Source organism: Anneissia japonica, unplaced genomic scaffold (assembly GCF_011630105.1).
Source record: "Anneissia japonica isolate Jap-2015-1 unplaced genomic scaffold, ASM1163010v1 scaffold287992_len753583_cov170, whole genome shotgun sequence".
NCBI lineage: Eukaryota > Metazoa > Echinodermata > Crinoidea > Comatulida > Comatulidae > Anneissia > Anneissia japonica.
In genome coordinates, this window is record NW_022723469.1 from 719,506 (window position 1) to 743,507 (window position 24,002).

Below are 24,002 nucleotides of genomic sequence, written 5' to 3' on the forward strand. Positions count from 1 at the left end.
CCACTGCATCCTACAAAATATTTATTTTTAATTTTCTATTTCATTTAAATGTATTAGTTTCCGCCCATAGCCAATTAATTTTCCGAATGAATTAAAGGCAAATATTAATAAATCACTATAGGTTTAATAGTACACATAATTATACATTGACCTTCATACACACAGACATACAGTTAACTGCGGGATGGATATGTTCAATATCAAGATTATACTATACATCCCTGTTACCATGGAAACATGGACATGACTCATTTTAGAATGAGGAGTAATTAGTAGAGAAATTTGATCCATTTTATGGAATGAAATTCATGAATTGAGCACATTTCATCTATAAATAATAAATAAGAATATAATTAAAATTCAGGGGTAACACAATTTTAAGCCCATATTGGGCTAACTGTCATGTATAAAATAAAATCCAACCAGGCATAAAGAAGAACAGTATAGCAAGAAACAAACAAGACACTTATAAAATAAATATGCTTATGATTTAAGAAATAAATGTTATTTAATGACATTTATATTCAAAATAATTTAAATTGTCAACATCATTTTCAAGAGGAATGAATGGAATGTGATTGAGAAACATAAAAAATACCAGATTTTAATATCAAGGTTTTATAATCTGGACATTATATTTTATTTTTATCAACTGCATCTGTACGCTTTGGTATATGTTCTTAAAATGTTTGCGGACTCAACTACGGTATATTCTAAACAAGCATGGTATAATTGTATAGCAAGGCTTAAAACTGGTATGCAAGGTCCTAGGTAAAAATCCATCCAATAATAGGGTCATGTCAAGACTAAAGGTTTCACTCCTTATCCTCCACAGGGGCAGATTTTGGGAGGGAGAATGGGGAAGATTTTGGGACAGGGAATAGGCAGGATTTTGGGAGGGGGAATTTTTCAAACAGTGGTGGCTCCATAAATTTTTCTGACAGGTAAGGGGGATGTCAGCAAGTTTGAAAAGGGGGTCTGAACTAAGCAGCTGCCTAGAGCTTCAGTCAGGGTAGCAAAATAGAAGAGGGAGATATCATGCTGAAAATTTTGCTTTAAGAACACAATATTAGGCACTGCAGTCACAACACTTTAGTCCGATGAACCTGTTGTAGCATTATACAATGGGGGGGGGCTGTCTCTTATATGGGGGACATTATCCCCTGACCCTGTGTTTGCCACAAACTGCCAATATTGTTTGATAATAAAACAAAATGTATGCCTTTCAGTGGCAGATCTAGGAATTAAAAAATTGAGGGGGACCCAGGGGATTTTAACTGATGGAGGATCTAGACTACCTCAGCCCCACCATTGTTGGGGCCGAGGTAAGAAAATTTATGATTATGGCACCACTAGATGGCTGGATATAGCACCACTAGATGGCTGGAAATGGCACTCTCAGACCTAAATTTGATTAATATTTTCTTTTTTTCTACTTTTTTTTTTTTTATTTTGAAAAATTTAGGGGGGGGGTGCAGATGGCCCCCCCCCCCCCCCGAATCTGCCACTATCTTTCTATGTTTGTTGGGAGTGTAATCACATGAAACATAGCTACAGCTTTTCCCGTATGAAAATGTACAGTAGATGATGAGTCACTAGATGAAAATACAATATGATTGCACAGTTCTTTGTGAACTGGCTTGCGTTCTCTGAACATATGGAAGAATTGATTGGAAATTATCATCCAAAATAGAGACCTTCATATTACAAAAATAATTTGAATTGACGGGATATAGGAAACATACTCAATTGGAGCAAACTGTGTCTTATAATATTGTATTTACTATAAATTTGTAATGGCAGACAATTGGAGCACCTACTATTCCATTAAGCGTACATTCCAAATGTGTTGACAATATGTTATAGTTTCTAGAATGATCCTCAATGGTATAATTAGGAATATTTAAATTACTACATGTGTTATAAAATCTATTTAAGAAAATTAAATTCTTTCCATTCAATAAATATTCATTCACATCAGACAACACAAGTATATACCTTGTTTAGCCAACCCGCCATCTGCCAGTAATGATTATTTTGAATTAAGAAAAGAAAAAAAAATAGCCAATTAGTGCAGCTGCCGCCACAAAAAAATGGAAATTTCTGAAAAAAAATGGAAATTTTCTTTAATTTTATTACACCCTCCACTGACTAGTAGTCTCCAAAAACAAGGTATGTATATTTCTTCCCAATTATATAAATTTAAAGCATTTAACCATCCCATTACTACACAGATTACAATATATCCGCCAATGAAATTATATATTCATTTCCTCCTTTGCAAAATAAGGAAACAAATTTTATTTTAATTTTTTTTTTTCATTTCTCCACCCCTCCCCCCGACGATCTTTAAAAAATAAGTTCACAAAACAAGGTACAAAAAAGTCTCGCCCCAAGTGGTATTTATTATTATTAGAAAAAATAATGTTCTTGTTAAAATATTATGACTGGGCATGGACACAGATTATGCAAATTATCATGCAATAATAATTTATAATATTATGAATATTATTCCTTTTCTTATCTGTGAATTTCTGAATTGCAGATTTTAAATAATTCCGGTACAGTTAATTACTGTATGTATAAATTGACACAATAGAAAAGAGCAAAAGGTGGAATTTATTTACGATAATAAGTGAATCATCAAGGATATAAAAAGGGCCAGAAATAATTGTTCAACCTGGCAATTACAGTTATGGGCACAAGGAATAAAATGGACGGCAAAAGACAACAATACTTTAAAGGATGATTTTTGTATAATTTATTTATTTAATAAAAATTTGTAGTGGCTATCCCTAGCAGTCGTATTTATCGGGTGGTTTCTATTTAAATATATTGTTCTATATTAAAAAGCTGTTAAGGAGACTTGAAAATTGAGGGGGGTGTGCAGGTGTTGATGAGGGTGCAAAGGTGAAGCCTAATGATTAGATGAGAGGGAGCTAGCAAAATAAGGTAATATGAGGTGGTTTAAAAAGTTCAGCTAGTTTTCCTTCACCCTCACCCTGACACAATCACGGTGTGGTCACAAAATCTCTTTTAAAATTAATTAGAGTGTTAACTAAAAAGAGGATGTTGCAATAATGCGCTTTACAAGTTCACTAATTATTATCATTAGTCTTATAAGTACACACTAATTATTGATAATGTATGGTTATCATTACAAATATACTAAAGATAATGCACATTGTGAAACGTTTAAGGCTCTCTATCAACTACAGTACTCCTCAAGATGTTTTAACCTGAATCTAAAAAAAAAAAAAATATGTTTCATAAACAGAAACCTAAAATTGAAACAAATATTGCTTTTATTATTGAAACAGAAATTAATATTATTAGAATCATTACAAATACTAATCCTATACACCATTTTTTTGCTAAATTTAAAATGAAAATTTCCGAGAATTTCCTGGCAACTACCACTGAGGGACATCCAGATGCTTAGACATTTAGCTCTACGTAGTTTACTAGTGTTTATTTGTGCACAGTGACTGTTGCACAACCTTGTTGTTGTAGAGGCCTAGGCTGGTCTTTGAAAACAAAATGCCAAAAAAAAACAAAAAAAACCAGAACCTTGGGGGGGGGGGGCACATTAAAACCTGCAGCATTGGTTGTCTAAGTACTCAAAAGAAGATATGTGTCAGTCAGGCTGCTGGACATCCCCTAGAGAAAAGTTGCCAGATGTTGGTGGCGCTGTTTCAAAACAGATCCTGATAAAATGGTGTATAAGCCTTGCACAGACATCACAAGCTTCATAATCTATTAATATCAATAATCCAAAGAAATTTTGTACAACTATCAAATATAATAAAAATATTCAAATAATATGTAATTATTTAGATTACAATTAGAATCAAGTACAGTACAAATGATTGGATTGAGGTAAGAAAATATTATAAGATACAAAAAAGTAATTAATTCAATTAAATACGAACTGACGGTCTATTACATGTGTACATATTTCATCACACAGGAAAATTATTATTCGTCAAGGTCACTTAAGAAGCATGTGGCTATTTAATATAATTGAATTATTACTAACAATAAAATATTCATGATAGCATATGGAGAGAGGTCAACCCACCTGTTGGGCATTGGAAATTGTAGTAGTTAAATCCGAGTGACATATAAAAAGTTATGTAAACAAAAAGCATTATCAAAATTATTAAGCTGGAGCCCGATTTATGAAAGCAATATAATAAAAGAATAAAATATTATATAAAATTTGATAGTCTATAACAGGGCCGAACAAATTGTGCCTCATCTTTTTCTAAAGAATAACAAGAGATATGTTGTTTTATTTTCTATATGGCCTAAAAATATGCAAATCGTTCTCACAAACAGATCGAAACCATATCTCTCTCTCTCTCTGTATTTCTTCCTGTCTCTAATGTTTACTTTTCTCTCTCTTTCCTTCAATTTTATTTTCAAACTATCAAATTTGACAAAATCATGTGAAATGCCTACAAATAAGATGACATCACATCATGGCTATATATGGGCATACAACAGTTTTTTTGTTTTTTTTTGTCAATGAAAATTTGATACGGTCTGGACCGAGGTTTATAAATAGTTTACAGTAGTAAACTAATGCTAGAAAAGAAATACCATATTATAATGTGATATTGAAATAAGTTTTTGCTCCTTAATTGAAAAATAAGTGAAAATAACAAAAAAAAAATAAATTTAAATTTGTAAGTCAATTTTATTCTAATTTTGAAATATTTATAAATTAAGTTTTATTATCATCAATATTATTAATAATAATAACAAATTCTATTACTCTCAGATTCTTTAAAAATGATTTCAGGGCTTTTTTTTTGTGATTTCAATTTAGAGGTAATTTAAAACATTACATGACCTTGTAGTGAAGTAACACCCATTACTGATGTTGAACCGTTGCCTAGCAACTTCCATTGTGTTATAATTATATGAATTTTGGTAATATTTAATCTCCTTCGTCTCTCCCTCATCATCATTCAGTATTATTCATTATGCCACTGCAACATCATTCATAAAGAATTGCAACCAAATACTTTCAATCAATAGGTGGATTTTAGTCCAGCTGAAATAAAGTAATCTTTGATTGGGTTCTCTACGAAGGCACAAATTCCATAGAGAACCTGAGAAGAAAAAAAATGTATCTCATCACAAATGTTTCAAAATATAACTCTTATTGGATATATTTACGAGTAAGGTATTATTATTATATAAAATATTAATACAAACATATAAAAAATAATAAATTTAAAATATGAAATGTTGACATGTTCAAATATGGAGGAAGAACTAAATTATAATAAATACACGTAAAAAATTTCATAATATTTTTTATGACTGTATTATTCACAGGATAAAAATCCAGCTACCCTTTGATTTTTTTTTGTGTCGTGTGTAATTATAACTGACCGGCATCATGTAGTTGATCCCAGCAAACTTCCAGTACACAGTAATGCCATTCGGAGTCTACACGATAAGCAGTGATGTCATTCAGAGAAACACTCAGGAATCACACTTCTGTAACCTCAGCTACATTTTCATCCAGGTCATCATTGCTATGGTAACAACTGTCCTCCTCTTGGTGATCCGTCTCCTTCACTTTCTTCGTCTCTTCTAATGATTGTTCGCTATCTCTTGGACCTACCAACAATAATTTAGAGAAGATAAAATTTAAATTATTTATACTAGAATATAAACCTACCTCCATATATATAAACTGAATGGAAAAATAGAATAAACTAATTCACACTTTTATTCTTTTCCTTAACTAGCAATTAGCAAAGAAAAAAATTGATTTATCAATATTGAGAATGAACTCTTTGAAATAACTACTGTAAATCAACACATCAGTCATTTGTACAGCAATAGTTATTTCTTTCATCATTATTAAAGTCTAAGTGATACACCAATACAGTATGAACTGTGTGTGTGGTCTGGGGCAGATGCAGGAAGGGGAGGGGGAGGGGCTGAGGACTGGTATAAACTCTCATTCACTCCCTATAGCCAAATCCTGCATTTGCCCCAGGTGTCTGTCTGTGTCTTTGTCTCTGTGTGTCTCTCTCTGCCAGTGGCATACTGTATCTGGGGAAAGCATTGGTGGGAAGAGGGCAAGGCCCAGAATATGCTCTTCTTCACCACAACTGTAAACAAAGGCACCCCCAGTGGAAATTTGCTGAGCTTAAGAAATCATAAAAATGTATATCACCTATCCCCCACTTAATTCCTATACTCAGCATATGTCATTGCTATCTGAATGTGCCCGAAGTTGATAATAATTTTTAGCATTATTTGTATGTCGTAATTTGAGAATGGCACTTAATAGTATAATAATTATAATATTTAATAAAAATGATAAATTATTATTTTATAAAACATATTTATACACGATACAATTTCAGACAAGAAACAGTATTCTGTTTTTAAAGAATGGTCAGGCTGTTTAAGAAAATTATCATTTGTATAAAAATGAATATTTATTTATATGAATGGTCAACATAATAATGATACAATACAGGAATATATTTCACCCCTTTTACCGAGATACAAGACAGAACAAAATAATGTAAATAATTACATTATAATTGCACTTTACAATTTGAAGAATATAAGCCTAGAAAATAATGCTTAAAAACTCCAAATTGAACAAAAACCAAAATAGGTTTAATGATAGCATTGAACAATCTTTGTCTAACTACATGATGGTGCTGGTACTATCAAAACAAAACACACAGACAATCAAGTGTCCCAACAAGAGGTCATCAAGTGATATGACCTCTACCATTCCATGAATCGTTTTTTGTTCTATTTAATATTAACAGTAAATTCTGACCTACTGTACTACCTAGCCACAGTATTGACCTCAACTACATACTCCTTATCTAATCATCTGAAGATATGCTTTAGTGTAATGCTCTAGTGATGGCAACTATTATTATCTAAATAAGCCATTTCCCACATAATGATCACTATAAATCACTCTACTGCGACAGCAACTCCACACTGTATGCTGTATTGGTACTTATTATTTTACCCTAAATCGCTGCTATAAACAACATTAAAAAATTATCTATAAGGATTCTTACGCTGAGTATTATTGCTCACTCTAAACCATGTTCTCTATCTGTAGACTTCCAACTAAAAGATGTATTGTCCCTAGAAAATTACAAAAAAAAATAATAAAAAATAATTTTGACATTAAACTTGCTCATTTTGCAGTAACATACATATTATTATTCACTTGAGCATAAAATTATTGAAGTTAAAAAATGAGTACCCTGGTTTTTTAAGCTTGATAATTATATAAATAAAACACTTCCAGTGACTAGAAGAGTTTCTATCATTCTCACTGTAAAATTATGCATACAAATTTTTAAATAAACTAATTTCTATGTTAAGTTGACAATTTTTATGTTACTTCAAATTGTGTAAGTTAATTTCAAAAATGATTTTTATGACTTTTTCGGTATTTTTTTTCATGGAACTAAAGGTAAAGGTAGTCAAACCTGTTCAGGTGTGAAGTGCCCAACCCTCTTTCGTAAGCATTGGGAGCAGACAATGCAATGCTTTGAGGGCATCGCCACTCCTCCTCACAACAAGTCTGTTTACCTTCCCAGCATATGAAGGTTCCCTAATCATACTTCCGGGTAGAGAGAGAAAAACGCAGATAAAGTGTGTTGCCTAAGGACTCAGTTGATCTGCACAGTGACAGTTTCAAACCCCCGACCAGGATGTTGGGAGTCCCGAGCCTCAACCGCTACACCAAACGCTTCCACTTATGCATGGGACAATACATCTTTAACACAGTATGATATCGCATACACTCTTTGAATTCTGTCTAATCCTAGCTATAAAACACCTTTTGTGACATAATAACCACCATCACTAATTCATAGTGCAGTAGAAATGTCAGCGCTACATTGTGTGCATTCAATCATAGAATACTTGGATAATGTTTGACTATAAATCATAAAATTACATATTATAGGGGGACAACCTTTGGGACCTAAAAAAGTGTCCCCTTGTCATTGTCAATTAGGGGATGGATGTAGTGTTAAAAAGATATGTTTTCGCTCAATTTGTGGCCAGGAATGTCCACTTAATAGGGGTGTCCCCTGAATAGGGGATGGATGTAGTGTTAAAAAGATATGTTTTAGCTCAATTCGTGGCCAGGAATGTCCACTTAATAGGGGTGTCCCCTGAATAGGGGCATCTTAAAGGAGGTGTTCTACTGTATTCTTGGAATATGGATGCTATTCCAAAACCAAAATCAGTGACCAACTACAACAAAAAATTGAAATATTCAAAAAATATTCATTCTCCACATAATACGCTTTAAAAATGATGTCATTTTACTGGAATCGACTTGATATTGCCAAAGTTATAAGTAAAAGCATTGTACTGTAGCTTCTCTGTATTTAAAAGTATACAATACTGCCACAGTAATCACTTATTTTAACATTTAGCGACTTTACACTGTTTTTGTGATGACAAGTCCCATATATGATAAAGAATTAGAAAACAAACATGGTTTCATTGTGGCAGTCAAACAAGCTATTTCAAAAATGGTGAGTATTTCTTAAAGGAACGATCATTTTCGATTTAAAATTCACGAGAAAAATTTCAGATTTAAGTCCGTCGGAAATGATAAACATTGAATAACATAGGTATACAGCCTAATCCTAAACAAACTTTGAATAATGTATGCACTGAAATTCGACCTATAATTCATGGAGGAAGAATCTGTAGCATTTTTTTTTTAATGTATTGAGATCTTAAAAAACATTTCAAAATGTCTAGTACAACTTAAAGTGTAGGAGTGACTACAAATGTATAATTGTTTAGGTCTGTTTGCAATGTAAGATGGATGACTTCTCTACGGAGGAGGTTTACTGTCGTTTATGTTTGCCTATGAATAATAATAATAATGGGCATATTGTATGTATGCTCTTTAAGATTGTCTTTCGATTCCTCACTAAACAAATACTGAACATTAGGTCTACTGAGTAGCAAACACAATAGATTTTCAGTCTGGAACAGGTATCTGTAAAATTTAATTTTTATTTTATTTAATTATTTATATATGTCGGTATAAAAAAACATTAATATACAACAGGTAGCACAAAGGCTAAAATTATTGCATGTACACAAATATTAAAATAGAATTATATAAAAATATTACTATAATTAAATTATTGCACAAAAGTTGACATAAGACAAATAGCAAAATTGAGTTACAATTAAGGACCACCTCTGATTAACACTGACCGCCAGGGGTTTGAAAAAATAGTATCAGCCACTGCCAGATTTTTTAAACACTTTTCCAAAGCTCGTTGAGAGTGCATATGTTATAAGATTGACATGTAATGAATACTACAAGAACTACACACATTGTAGCTTTACAATGGTAATGGAAAATAGTGTTCAAATTGTTAGTACATGTCGGTAATTACCCCATCTATCGGATTTCGTAAAAAAACCTGAAACATGGAAATTTCCTTGTTTGGCGGTCAAGTGTTGCATTACCAAACACGGAGATCTCCGTGTTTGGCGGGCAGTGTTAAAGACCACTTTTCTGTGGTCCCAAATAAACAAACGTCTAATATATTTATTATTGTAATTAGAAACCAAAGGCTCTGCAAGACCATGGAAACTATGTTTCCAAAAGTTGTCTTAAATTGGAGGGAGAGTTGTATAAACAAATTATTATGAAGGAGATTTACTAACTTATGTTTGCCTCTGAATAGGCCCATAATACAAACAAGTTTTGTATAGTATGTACACTATGCCCTTTAAGATTTTCTTTCGATTTCACTAAACAAATACTGAAGTCATTATTGTGAGAAGAATGCTCAACAGCATTTCTTCAATTTAGAAGCTACCTGTAAAATTCACTTGATGTTGGGAGTAATATTTATTACTACAGGTCTTTAGCAGCTTTGGTCTCTAATTAGAATAATAAAGTTAAAAGATATTTGTGAATTTGGGACAACAGAAAAGCGGTCATATTGGAGATGGTCCTTAATTGGAGGGGCCTTTAATTAGAGGCAGAACTGTATTAATTACGGGAATATTATTATTATTATTATTATTATTATTATTATTATTATTATTATTATTATTATTATTATTTTCATGATTAATTCTCTTTCACCTGAATCTAATTATCCTCTTTACAAAAAATTTACAAAACGTAGAAAAATGATCCATTTCTGCAACGCAAGATTTAGTTGAGTAACGCCCCTACCCCAGTAATGCACAGTTTGGTTAGGGTGGGGTATGCAGGTCATAGACCTTAGTGCCAGAGTAACGCCCCTACCCCAGTAATGCACAGTTTGGTTAGGGTGGGGTATGCAGGTCATAGACCTATAGTGCCAGAGTAACACCCCTAACCCATTAATGAATAGTTTGGATAGGGGGGAATGCAGGTCATTTGGACCTCCCTACCCCTGAATGCATATTTCTCTTTCTTTTCATGTAATAATATTTTTTATTTTTGTTATTTATTATGTTTCATAGTATGGCTATAATGTATGTTGTTCCGAAATAAAGTTGGATTAAATTGAAAACAAATAAATGTCCAATGCCATTATTTGTTTAATGATTCAGTGTTTTTTTTTTCTATTTTTTAAATTCTTAAATTTTTTAACAGAATATATTCAATCAGGTGTAACTGTATTTTGGTATAGAGTAAAACTGCCTCCTTTGTGACACCCGTAGTAGGAGAACACCTCTATTAAGGGGACACCCTTTCAGCCACAAAATCAGCGAAAGTAATGCACAGTACTGAATATCTTTTACACTTTGGCCGACCCCTAGTAAGGGGACACCCCTATTCAGGGGACAATTTCTTAGATCCCTAATGTGTCCCCTTAATACGGGTTCTACTATACTTTAATGTGTTTCTTGTAATATTTTATTGTAAGTGACCAAACGATTCCCCTATATTGTCGAATAATTATGAAGTTTTATTGTATGGCATTGTACTGTATTATTAAACAATAAAATAACTTAATTTAAAAAAATGTATTACGATACCCTTGGTCTTAATTTTTTTAAATAATATATTATACAATACCCTTTGGGTTTGGCCACTTATTAAGCAAAGCCTGCAGTACTTCTATATGTTTTTCAAACGCCATGCTTGCCAGTGGATGTTGCATTCCTATGGGAGATGGACACATAAGGACGGGTCCGAAACAGACGGCGATATTGTACGTGTCCATCTTGTTACTTTCGTGGTGTAGGGACACCAACTTCAAGTGATCCAACATAAAACAAACGGTTTCCTGTCAAAATATAACAGAAAGTGAATTTAAATTGCTTATTTTTAATGAGGAAGTAAACGACAAGCTTAATATTTTTAAAGGAATTGATTCACTTGAACATACTACAGTATAAGTAAAGCATTTAAAAAACAAATTATTTATAAACATATAAATGTGAATATTCTGTACTCATATCGTGAGAACATTAATTAGTTAATTATTAATTAATTAATTAATTAACTAATTAGCTAATAAATAATTCAATGATCATACAGTATATAAATGAGCTTAAATACTACAGGTCTACCTCCAAATAAAGACCAATTTGGGGACCAAGGCTTTTATGGTCTTTAGAACAGCTTTGGTCTCTAGAATATGACATGTCTTAATTTGGGACCGCAGAAAAGTGGGAGGTGGTCTTTAATTAGAAGGAGACCTGTACAAGTAAACATTTTAAAAAATGATTTTATAAATGTAAACATATTCATACCATGAGTATCAATTCGGTAATTAATATTTATAATTAATTTATTTATTTATTCATTAGCTAATAAATTCTTCCATGCTCATACAATAAATAAATAATAATAGAAAGTGAATTTCAAAGGCTTATTTTTAATGAGGAAGTAAAAGAACAGTTTAATATATTAAACATAGTTTTAAAGAAATGTATTCACTTGAACATACTAAAAGGAAACCATTAAAAAATTATTGAAATATCATGGAAGTTCTAATTTACTAATATCATGGAAGCAGTTAATTAATAATTAATTCATTAATTAGTTAATAAATTCTTCCATGATCATATAGTATAGAGTATAATATAAATAAATATAATAGAAAGTAAATTTAAATTATTATTCTTAATGAGGAAGTAAAATACAAGTTTAATTTTATAGTAAACACAATTTTAAAGAAATGTATTCACTTGAACATACTACAAGCATTTAAAATATTTACAAATTTATGTAAACATACTCATCATGGAAGTATTAATTAGTTAACAATTTAGCTAATAAATTCGTCCATGCCCATACTGTGCAGCAGTGTTCGAAATAAGGAAAAACTTAAAGTTGTCCGGCGGACAACCTAGATGGAAACTTTGGTTGTCCGCAAATGTTTTTACTTGTCCGTATATTATCTGTTGCTTGCTTTATTTTTACCTTGCACTAATGGCGCAGCAGTGCAAAGTTATGTATGTGTACCATCTAAGATGGCCGTCGTAGTAAAGCACCACCTTCAGGCTTAGTATACATATTATTACATACTGTATTAATAAGCCCTCTGACTGACTATTATTTCATTAATGATAATGAGTAATGGTAATAACAAATTATTAAACTATTGTAGCCAAAATGAGGCCAAGTGGAGCATCTTATTCAAAAATAAAGTACCAAGGAATGAAAATTAAAATCGTGTACACTACACCCAAACACCGCAAGGCTCGAGTTTCAAACATACAGGTAACTAGCTGTAATGAACTTTTATGAGTAAATTGAAGGCGCAATTGCAAACGATGGTGCTTAGCGAAATTTGATTGGCTAAATCTATGGCAGCCATCTTGGATGGTACACACACACAGTTCTGCGTATTTCGAACATCGAATACTGTACATTGCGGTTAGCGCCCTAGTATTCTTACTATATTTCTATGGGCCCGCAACAGTACAGTATAAGTAACACGCGAGAGGCCGCGTGTTACTTCGGCGAATCCAAAATGGCCGCGCCCGTGACAACAACGCAGTAAAGTTCGGGAGGCAAAAAACCATTACTTGAGGTGAGGTTTCAGTTCAAAGTTTTTTGGTTGTCCCACAGACAAGTTGCCCTATAGTTCTGGTTGTCCGTGGGACATTTTGGTTGGCTGGGACAAGCGGACAAGCCTTATTTCGAACACTGTCCAGTATAATAGAAATAAAATATACAGTAGTGAACTTAAATTGCTTATTTTTAATGATGAAATAAGACAAATTTAATTACAGTAACAAAATTTTAAAAGACATAAATTCACTAATACATACTACAAGAAATGCATTAAAAAAAACATTTATATAGTATTAAAACATACTCATCATGTGAGTATTAATAACTAATTAATTAATTAGTTATTACATTCTTCCATGCTCATAGAATATATTTTATAAATAAATTTAAATAGAAACTAAATTTAAATTGCTCATATTAATAATGAGGAAGTAAATTAAAAGACAAGTATTTTATAGTAAATATAATTTAAGAAATTTATTCACTTGAATTGAACATACAATTAGCATTGAAAAAAAAATAATTTAATGTAATCCACTATATACACTTATATTTAATATTAAAGTATTATTAGTTAATTAATAATTAATTATTTAGCTAATTGAAACTTTTTTGCTTATACAGAAATGTGTCAGTAACTGTGGGTGTCTATGCCTGGCAACACACATATTTTCGACAATGTGAAGAGAAATAAAGAAAAAAAAATGTGTTTAATCATCCTTAAAAAAAAAAAAAAGCTTGATTTGAGTAACACTATTTTTTTTAATTTGGCCTATAAAATAGGAGGTAATAATAATATGCAGTTACTGCAGCACCTCCACTTTAACACATACAGTACAAATATGTCACCAAAAATCCACACTAGAAGGAGGACTTATCATAATGTACTCAGTATGATAATACAAATGTGATGATAGCTGTGAATAGCAGTGAAGCATCAACAGACACTGTAATCTCTTATCCCTATATTCACAGATAGCTGGCTCTAGAATTCAGTGGGTAATAATTTATTGCACGGCGTAAGAACAAATTCATTAAGCTCTCAGTAATTGAGAGTACTTTCCAATCAAATCCTAGGTAATTTGCGAACCTGTGTTGATTGGCAGAGAATTAACCTGGCTCTGGCAACCACTGTTTATCATGCAGTCTGAAATTTATAAATATCATTTTCATCATGATGATTAATTAGCATTCATCGTTTGATATGATTTAATGTTTGTTTTGGTAAAGGTTTAATTATAATCACTGCCATTATTCATAGAAGAGGCAATGATCTACACGATCGTGCAGTATTATAATGTTATATCTTTATTATAAATTGTAATTTAACGTTCCGATTCTGATTTCACAATTATCATAAAGCAGGCCACATATTCTTACAAGCTGGAAATAACATAGCATGCAGAATACAATAAATACACTACTGTCGAGAATAATACCTAAAATTGTCCAAGTTAAAAATAATAATCTGTAAATTATTAGTATCAATAATAAACCATCAAATAATAAGAAAACAAAACAAAAACAATGATTAATAAAAGAATGATTTATTGATGACTGATAAGACAAAGAAAATGTGTAAGCCAAAAATCGACAACTTAATAGACAACCGAAAGCAAACCGAACTACAAGAAATCATACAAAAGATGATTAAATAAACAATGTTTTTTTCTCCATTTTTTTTTCCAGTAAATGACCATACAATAAAGAATAAAACAAATACAAAAGTCGAAGACAATCAAATATAAAACTTATATAAAAAAAAAAAACTTTTATGCTAAAAATAAATTGGAAGACAAAGGCAAATAAAATCTACACAAAAAATTACTACAATAAGATACGAAAATAGTAGATTCGTAACTATTAAGTGTTTTCAAACATCAAAGGTTTACTAAGAATAGAACCGCTATCCAGACAATCACATTTTATTTGACAAAATCATGTGACATGACTAAATATGGTCACGATGACATCACATCATGACTACAGTATATGGGCATACAACAGTTTTTTGTCAAAAGAAAATTTGATAGTATAGACACAGTAACTGCAGGCCTACAGTACCGTAATTATTAATGTACTGTACGTCTAATTATAGACCATGTGACGAAATTATGCAGCCTATAATTTTGCTGTTTAAATTATGATTATAAAAATAAATGCATAGTCTCTGGAAACGGATCTGAGAAATGACATAATTACGTTCTTAATAGTATTTCAAAGAATTTTCAACAACAAAAAATTGTGTAAAAAAACACTTTAATCTTCTTTTGAGCTGCTGACACTACAATGTCTTAAAGCCCTGCTAAGATTTATGCCAAAATATGGTCGTGATGACATCACATCATGACCATATATATCACATCATGACTATATATGGGCATACATCAGTTTCTTGTGGAAGAAAATTTGATCTGGACAAAACTTTAGAGCTATTCTATTGTCAACACAGTACAATGGTATCCCACAAGGTACTGGTGTACAAGGTGGCTTCCTCATTGGATGTGGTCCTTACCGACAGATCACGTAACCAATCAGGACATGTGAATGATAGAGAAAAGCCGACCTTCGGCAAACGAAACAAAATTCTCTTTTGCTTACCTTGTTAGCAGGAGACAGTGTGTTTATCATGCTGTGGACCATGTCCATATCAGGCACAGGGTTTTCTGATTCAGTGGCAACTTTAATAAATTCCTCGCACAGCCGGTTTGTGAACAGAGGTTCTGGCAGTTCGCGTAGGTAATCCTTAAGAACACCTAATGAGAAAATGGAATAATCCAATTTTGGTGAAACTAGGAGGTCTGTCTTCTGGGGTTTTTTTTTTATAGAATGTAGATACCTTTCGAAACAAAAATGATTATAATGTACAATACAAAGGAATTATCAAATAATCATGATACAAATGAAATTGCACACTGTAGTAATAAATGCAATTTTTTTTAGTACTGGTCACCGGAATAATCATATTGTAAAATAAAAATTGTTAATATTTATAATATTTTTTTCATTATTAGTAGTCCAAAAACAAAAAGGTTGATTAGACAATCAACAAATTTCTTTTTAGTTGGCTACAGGAAAAATAATCTCCAAAAGAAATATAAAAATACCGACTGGTTTTACTATTTATGCGTTTTTAAATTTTACCAGAAAATGTATTGTGTCATGCTAAGTACCAAAAAATCATAAAAATATTTTTTTGAAATTAACTTGCCCATTTTGAATAACACAAAAGTTATCAACTATCAAAAATGTCTACCCATCAGTCTACAGCGAAAAATTATAGAAACACTTCTAGTCACTGGAAGTGTTTTATTATTTTTATTATAATTTTTTGGTTTGCCCTTTTTTTAATTCAATAATTTTTATGCAAAAGTTAATAATTTGTATGCTATTGCAATATGAGCAAGTTTATTTCAAATTTATTTTTTAAGATTTTTTGACATTAGCAAGGGACAATACATCTTTAAGTATGAATAATGTCTTATAAAAATTGCCTTAGTTTCGAGGAAAGCAAGTGGAAAAATAAAATGTGTACTAGTCTGAAAAGTGCTGTTTGTCTTTTATTAACAGTTTTCGAGGAAAAGCTAAATCAATAGACTAAACCATGAACTTTGAGAATGAAAAAAGAACATCCTATTACCTGTAATGACATGAATATCTGGACAATTATCAAAACTTAAATCTACTGCTTCTGACGACCGCTCAAACTCATCATGCAGTCGTTTCTTTTTCTTTGCCGAGCCACAAACACGATAGATACCTAATATATCAATTCCCCGAAGTTCAATCTCTTGAGTACACTTGTAAATAAGACGTGGTATTTTACATGCTGTTCCCTCCCTACGTACAGCCACATCCAATGGAACACCGAACAGGCCTTTCCTATCCAACGACGGAACACGTTTCAAAGTGGCTTGACGCTCAACATATACCATGGATATGTATAATAATCCACGCGGGTCAAGTTTGACCGCGAGTTTCTGGTTCTCGTGTTTGGTTTTCTGATGAATAAAAACCTGCATGAGTCTAACCGTTGCCTTATAGGAAAGGTGCGGCTGTTGTTTTTCGTCCATAGAGTATATCATAAATGCGATTTCCTGTGCCTGCTCTAAGTCCAGCTCGAATCGTTCATCCCAATTAAATTCATCTCTACTCGTAATACTCGCAGTTTTCGCTTTGTGAAAGCAGTCAACCATCACAATGCAGTACAAATCGCGTAAATCCTTTTTCGTGCTGAGCGTAGGTGACATTTTCCGTCCTCCGTGAACATGAAGTGTTAACATGCCTGAAAAAGCTAGATTTTTGTTGCGGATTCGTAACGTTACATCACTTTTGTACTTGGAGAATTGATTTGTATCGATGTCCATGGACCGGCCACTAGAAGGCTTTCGCAGTCTTTTACCGACATCTGTGATCTTCAAACCAAACTTGTGCGATTTATCTCTAAAGACATCATCACTGGTTATTTTTTGGCTTTCCAAGTCTATAATGCCTTCTGATGACCTTCCCGGATGTACCCCTTGATGTTGACCTCCGATTTGTTCACTCATGCTACGTTCGAATTTAGGACGGTGCTTTTTGCTTCTTCCATCTAAAGGGGTCATCCCTTCAAAACTATCTGAAATTCAAGGCAAATATATTTTTTTTTAATTTCAATAAAAATGTTTATGTTTTAGTCAAATGCACTTCAGGTCGGGCATGGGCTACTTTTTTTGGCTTATTTATAGGTAACTGCCAGCAATGAGCTAATAAATATGTTTCAGTAAATCAGCTTTTACTTTTGTATAATCCTATATTTAGCATTTAATTTGAAATTAGAATGAAAAACATTTTCCTCAACAATTTTCACAGTGTATTATAATATTATTGTCATTCTTGTTCCTGTATACTATGAGTACTGTAGACCTTTAAGCTGACTTTTAAGAATTTTTAAGTCAAAATCCAATGTATACCTATCAAAAACAAAATTATTTTAGTCTAGGGGTCTTATAATGAAATACTGATCAATTATAAAAGATTATTTTAGAAAGACTAAAATTCATCTGGGCATCTAATAATAATAATGGCACAGTTTAGTTAAAAATAGTACATTTGACGGCAATCTTCAAACCTTAATACTGTACAGCATTACCTGGATAATTTATTCATACTTATTAATTATCTAACTGAACACTATACACTGGCTCTTTACTGTATTTCAATTTTTCATAACAAAAATTAATTGCAAATGTTATCTATATGCTCAAGAGAGATACCAACTAATAGTTTTTTACACTACTTCATTTCAAATACTGTAGATGTTAAACAGTATCAATAAAAAGCCATGGCTATATAAAATTATCATAATTTTATACCTTCATGATACAAAGGTCTGGCTAGACCGTTCGTGAAGGAATCTATAGAGAAGACCTGTGAGCTTGTACCATTGCTAGGCACCTGTTTGTAAAGAAGACTGACAGGTGGGCTTTGGTGTCCTGCTTAGAATGTGACCACCAATACCGACTTCTACATTCAGATTAACTTTTACAGTGTGATATACTCTTTGAATGTGTATCATACACAGCAGGAAAGCTGCAATGGGAAACCTACACATAGTAAATTTGGCTCACTAAACATCACTGGGCACACAGTATAGATCATTTCTCACAGAAATGCCTGCAGTAATTCACCATGATAATAGTATTGGACTGAACCTAAGAAAATGGTGGGATGAACTATAATAACACGATGAGACAAGGCGGGATTTTTTAAATACCTTTGTTGTTTAGTGAACAGCAGGCAGAAAAAAAAATTTTGTTGTCTTATTTCGTTTGATTTTGCTAAAAGCATCTAGACGGAGGAGGAAATAAAATTAAAATTGTGTTGATGCTTAATTGTAAACAGTGCAGTGCAGTAATTGAGCACTTTAAATTATGAATATCTTCTTTGGAGATTTCAGGGGAACAGAGGGCGTAATATAAATAGATAAAAAAAGAATTCTGAATTTTCCATTTTTCGTGACGGAGGGTGCGCTGACCAAAAATAAAATCTTCTTCAAATTATTCAAATCACCACTTTTGGTGTTCGGAGGGTTCACTATTAAACAAAGACAGTATAAAATGTCTTACCAAAACACTTCCCAGCCAATCCTGATATATTGCGGTTTTGACCCATTTACACAGCCTAGCAAATTTCAAGCAATTGGTGGTGGCATTGTTGCTATGGTTTCATATCACAATGTAATGTTATTTTAGCACATAAAGTAAACCAGATTGTACTGTATACAGTAGTCATCAATATGGTGGTTATAATTTAAAAATTTACAGTTATGCTACATCTCAGCTTTCTTCGTCCCATACCATAAATGACATCAATTCAATAATATGGTGCACTTGATGATGAATGGTGTGTGGTTTTTAAACATTATTTTGCACATTGTCTGACCTTTTGACCTTACTACAGTACACAGCATGACATTTTTAACCTACCGTTTAACAGCCAGAGATTGGTGGGTTGAACCTACAGCATGGAAAAGGCTCAATGTACAAGATGATTTTCAAATTTTAATATTTAATTTTCAAAATGCATCACTGCATCATTTATTTACTAATTCCCTATTTCATAAGCTTCTAAAACTACATAATACAGCAATAATGTTGCCTATGAAGTTGAATTAAAAGACGATGATAACTTATTCAATCGTTTTAAATGATCAATATTGAAATTTTGAAGGTACTGTATTCAAGAATGTCTAAGTTGTACACCATTTAATGGGAATTATGATGTAAATTAAAAATATTAATTAAAAAAAAAACATTTAGAGTTAGCCATTTCCACTGCACACTTTATTAACCTTTTTAATAGTTTAATTGATATTAATTTCATCTAGAGTATTAAAAATGATAATGTTTCTAATGCTTAGATCCTTGGCGAGACTATTTTATACCTTGTAACAGCCAACCCGCTGCACCCCAATAATGATGATTTCAAATAAAAATAACCTTTTATTTTTGGCTAATTAGCGCACCTGTGCCACCTCGAAAAAAAAAAAAGGAAATTTAAAAACAAATAAAAAATGTTTTAAGCCCCTGCCTTGTATACAGTATCTCCAAAAATATTATTTATTTCTTACTAATTATATAAATTTATAAAGCATTTAAACCACTACACTGTTTCACCAATTAAATTTAATTTTTATTTTCTCCTTTGTCTAGATGTTTTTGTCAAAACTACTTGCTATATAATAAAACAAAAATTTTATTTTTATTTTTTTCTGCCCTCTATTGACGATCTTTAAAAAAAAAATACGTCAGCGAAACAATAAAATAAGTATCGCCTAAATACTTTAGTAGCCTATTCTACATATTTATCGTAAAGTATAATAATAATATGCAATAAATAATTATATATACAGGGCTGAGTATAGTACATCCACGTGAATTGCCCAGGTTTTTGCCTAAATTGCAGTTTGTACTATATGGAGCACTCCACCATAGGAAAAATGTTTCGTTCATAACAAATAATCGATAAATCCAAAGTAGGTCCCCTCATTAGTGTGTCAATTTTATCAATTATTTCACAATTGTACAATGCATACTAAATCCTTAATACTAGATAATCCCTATTATTATGCTGAATAAATCCATTAACTCCTGGTTCAATCCCGGATAGTATTACAAGCTTAAAATTCAATTTCTGGATAAATTTTCGTGAATCAAATATTGGGGACCTGAATTAAAATGAATTATTTATCGTATTCTAAAGCTGAGGAAAATGGATTTAAGCTCTGGATGGAATTGAAATCCTAAAACAGGTTTATTAAAATTGAAAATTGTGAATCAACCTATTAAAAAAATTGCATGCAAACTGGGTCATTGAAAAACTTTTGTTCGGCAAAGTACAGTAACTCTAAAATTAAAGTTTAGGTCATCGAAAATTATTAGTTTATCAACTTATCTAGGCTGGAAAAGTGAAAAGGAAGGAGGCAGCTTTTTATTTATTTATTTATTATTTTTGCTATTAAAAGCCGAATATTACGTTTGGGTTGTTTGCTGGTCGGTGATGCATTGATATTCAAAGTAAAATACATGATTGAGATAATACAAACAATAGTAGTAGCCTACTACTTACTATTTAAAAAAAAAAAAAAAAATTAATGAAAACAATTTTTTTTCCAAATTCATTTATTTTTCAAAGTTTTTTTTTTCCGCAAAATGTTTCTTTTATTTTTTCAATAAATGCGGGCAAGGGTGATAAACTAATCATTTTTTTAATTGGACCTTAAATACGATGTTAAAAATGTTTTACATTGAAATGAAAAATATACAAAATCATGACATTAATTTTGCATGCAATACAGTATACTACTGTAGGTAGGGGGTCGTGAAATGACAAGTGTAAATTTCTTCCGGTTACTCATGAACCAAAAACAACTTGATTTTTCGTAGCACTCTGGCAAACTATGTCAGGTATCCAGGAATATTGTCATTTTGTCATTAAACAATTTTTGGTGCCTGCAGTACTGTAGTTTCCAGAACACATCCATCCTTCATGGTTTACTCTCGTCAAAATAATACCCAGTTGTAATTATAAATTTATTCATTGAGGTCAAAGGTTATACAATTTGATTAAAATTTAATATTGTGTGCCAATGTGTGATGTCAAAATCACTGCCAACATATTTAACATGAGTTAATAAAAAGCATCAGAGTAGAAAATTGACAAAAATGCGTTATTTAAAGCATGGCACGTCTTTAATGCATTATTTTTATTTCACGGGGGAAAAAAGACTTATTAGAAGATATGGCATGAGAAAATAAAGGACAAATTAAATTGTTTAATTTTTACAAAAATTTTAGAAATTAAACTATAAACTGGCCAAAAATTAATTTTACTTTTTTTGTTAGTTTTTTTTTAATTATTATTGGCAGGTGTTAGGTTTGCAAGAGTTATTATAATCGGCTGCAAACGTACTGTTTGTGGTAAAATAATCCAAATAAATAGCCGGCCTTACCTGCATTTTCTGAGGCTATGTTTGCAGCCTCTCGTCGTGTTTCAAGTTCACTATCAAAACTCTGACTTGCACCTGTCAGTATTGCTGATACCGGCCTAATCGTGGTACGGCCGCTCTTTGGTGCTTCAACAGGTAACATTGCTGACCGGGGCCTAGTCTTTGACCCTACATCTTTCTCATTTCCTGGAAAGATGTAAGGATCACAAGACTGGATAAATGACGTTTCATACGAACTAGTCGAGCGGGTTTGATAGGAGTTTTCACTAGCGTTACTCTTGTTGTCTTCCTCGGAACTTGCAGCTCGACTCAATTGCAACTTGTATTGGAGTTCATGATTGAGTAACGATGCTCTAGAATGGTTCCCATGGTCATACATAGGACAGCTATGGTTAGTGTGATCGCTCTCTGCATCTTTCATCTGCTTCACAACTTCACAATGATTGATAGAATCTGAACCGTATCGGCCACTGCCGGGACGAGACCTCGATAAGTCCTGGAACTTGCTCTTACCAATCTGTTTCGTCTTCACTGTTATTAACAGTCTTTTAGGAATTTGTAAAATTACATGAACTTCATCCAGAGTTTTTCCAGTAACGCGTATACTATTCACGTACAGGACTTCATCTCCAACACGTAATAAACCACTTTCCTCAACTTTTCCACCGAGGACCAGCCGGGTGATGAATATTCCATTCTTATGGTCTACCCCATTACCTTCTCGTATATAAAATCCCAATTTCTCACCAGAAACTTTATGAATTTCAACTGTTCTCAGTAAGTAGGCTCCACCCATGATCTCACGTTCTTGGACACTGTTCATTTTCATCCTCTTCGACGAGCCGAGAATCGACTGGACGTTACCATCAACAGAGTCCCTGCTGCTGAATTGGGATGGACTTCTAGGCCTAGCCAGCTCATTATCAATTACTTGTATCGCATGCACCGTTTCAGGGTTAATTCCTTGAACATGTTTTACGTTTGTGACTTGGCCTATTCTAATGTTAGCACCAGAAGATGTCCTTTCATACATTCCTGGGCTGGATCCATCGTTAAATTGGTCGTAGTTTGAATCGCTGCAGTGAGAAGTTGAATGCCTACGCATTGTTGATTTTAAAACAGACAACAGCGGTCCATCTTCATCTCGCGAATGCCGATTCCTTCGTTGAAGTTTCTCAGACATCGTGTTAACGTTTTATCATTTACCTTGGCATTAGATTAATTTACTTGATTGCTGATTCCAATGCAATCATAGATATTAGACAGGGTTCCATTATACACACTCAAATCAAACAACAACGACCAAACTCAGTACGTACAGTACGGTAGTACGCCTGTGTTGTGTGCCCACTGAATCAATACGGAAAAAAGTCAAGGTTCACTCTATCTAGCCCAACCAGCCAATGACAACAACGAAAATGATCACAAAAACAATCTCTCGATTATGCTATTTTTTATTCATGCTAAGGATTTCTATTTTGTGTTTATTCTCCCGTTTATTCTGTACTCGTTGTATTTATGTTAAAGCATATTCATTTTTTTTTGCTTATTTATTTTCATTTAACGGATTAGCTCAATATCCGACACTTTCGTAGAGGAAGGCCTTGAAGTATTTTTTATGACAGATACAATTGTGTTAGGCATCAACCAAAATTAATAATCGCTAAATATATGGGCCTATTATAATAAACGAATAAATATATCATAGATATGTATTATGTAAATCATAAAATATAATTAATCGTTATTAATATTTTTTAATATTCAAGGATAAAAACACTATAAATTATTGAAAAGGCAAACATATGTTCATTGTGGTTCAAAATATTAATTAAATAATCAATACAACTCATAAAAAACAGTAAGTCAAACATTAGCCTAATACAATGAATTTAATGACAAAACAAATGTAATTATTTATTTATTTTTAACATGTCATTGTAATTTTCTTTACTATTTATTATTATTATTATTATTATTATAACGGTATTA

General features: G+C 32.1%; 1 protein-coding gene across 1 annotated transcript; it reads right to left on the minus strand.

Moving 5' to 3' along the window:
* Nucleotides 1-2,749: 2,749 nt before the first annotated feature.
* LOC117112222 (rho GTPase-activating protein 100F-like) lies at nt 2,750-23,385 on the minus strand. Its single transcript, XM_033255299.1, has 5 exons — nt 22,014-23,385; nt 16,662-17,639; nt 15,623-15,777; nt 11,072-11,282; nt 2,750-5,637 (listed from the first exon to the last, which is right to left on the minus strand). The coding sequence occupies exons 1-5, from the start codon at nt 23,191-23,193 to the stop codon at nt 5,507-5,509; spliced, it is 2,655 nt and encodes an 884-aa protein (XP_033111190.1). The 5' UTR covers nt 23,194-23,385; the 3' UTR covers nt 2,750-5,506.
* Between the last annotated feature and the right edge of the window lie 617 nt (nt 23,386-24,002).

What these genes read in the sequence shown, in the direction of transcription:
- LOC117112222 (XM_033255299.1), bottom strand. Translation starts at nt 23,193, where the DNA reads ATGTCTGAGAAACTTCAACGAAGGAATCGGCATTCGCGAGATGAAGAT. An exon ending in CATAGCCTCAGAAAATGCAG is followed by an intron (nt 17,640 to 22,013) that starts GTAAGGCCGGCT and finishes CTTGAATTTCAG; the next exon opens with ATAGTTTTGAAGGGATGACC. An exon ending in AGATATTCATGTCATTACAG is followed by an intron (nt 15,778 to 16,661) that starts GTAATAGGATGT and finishes TTTTCTCATTAG; the next exon opens with GTGTTCTTAAGGATTACCTA.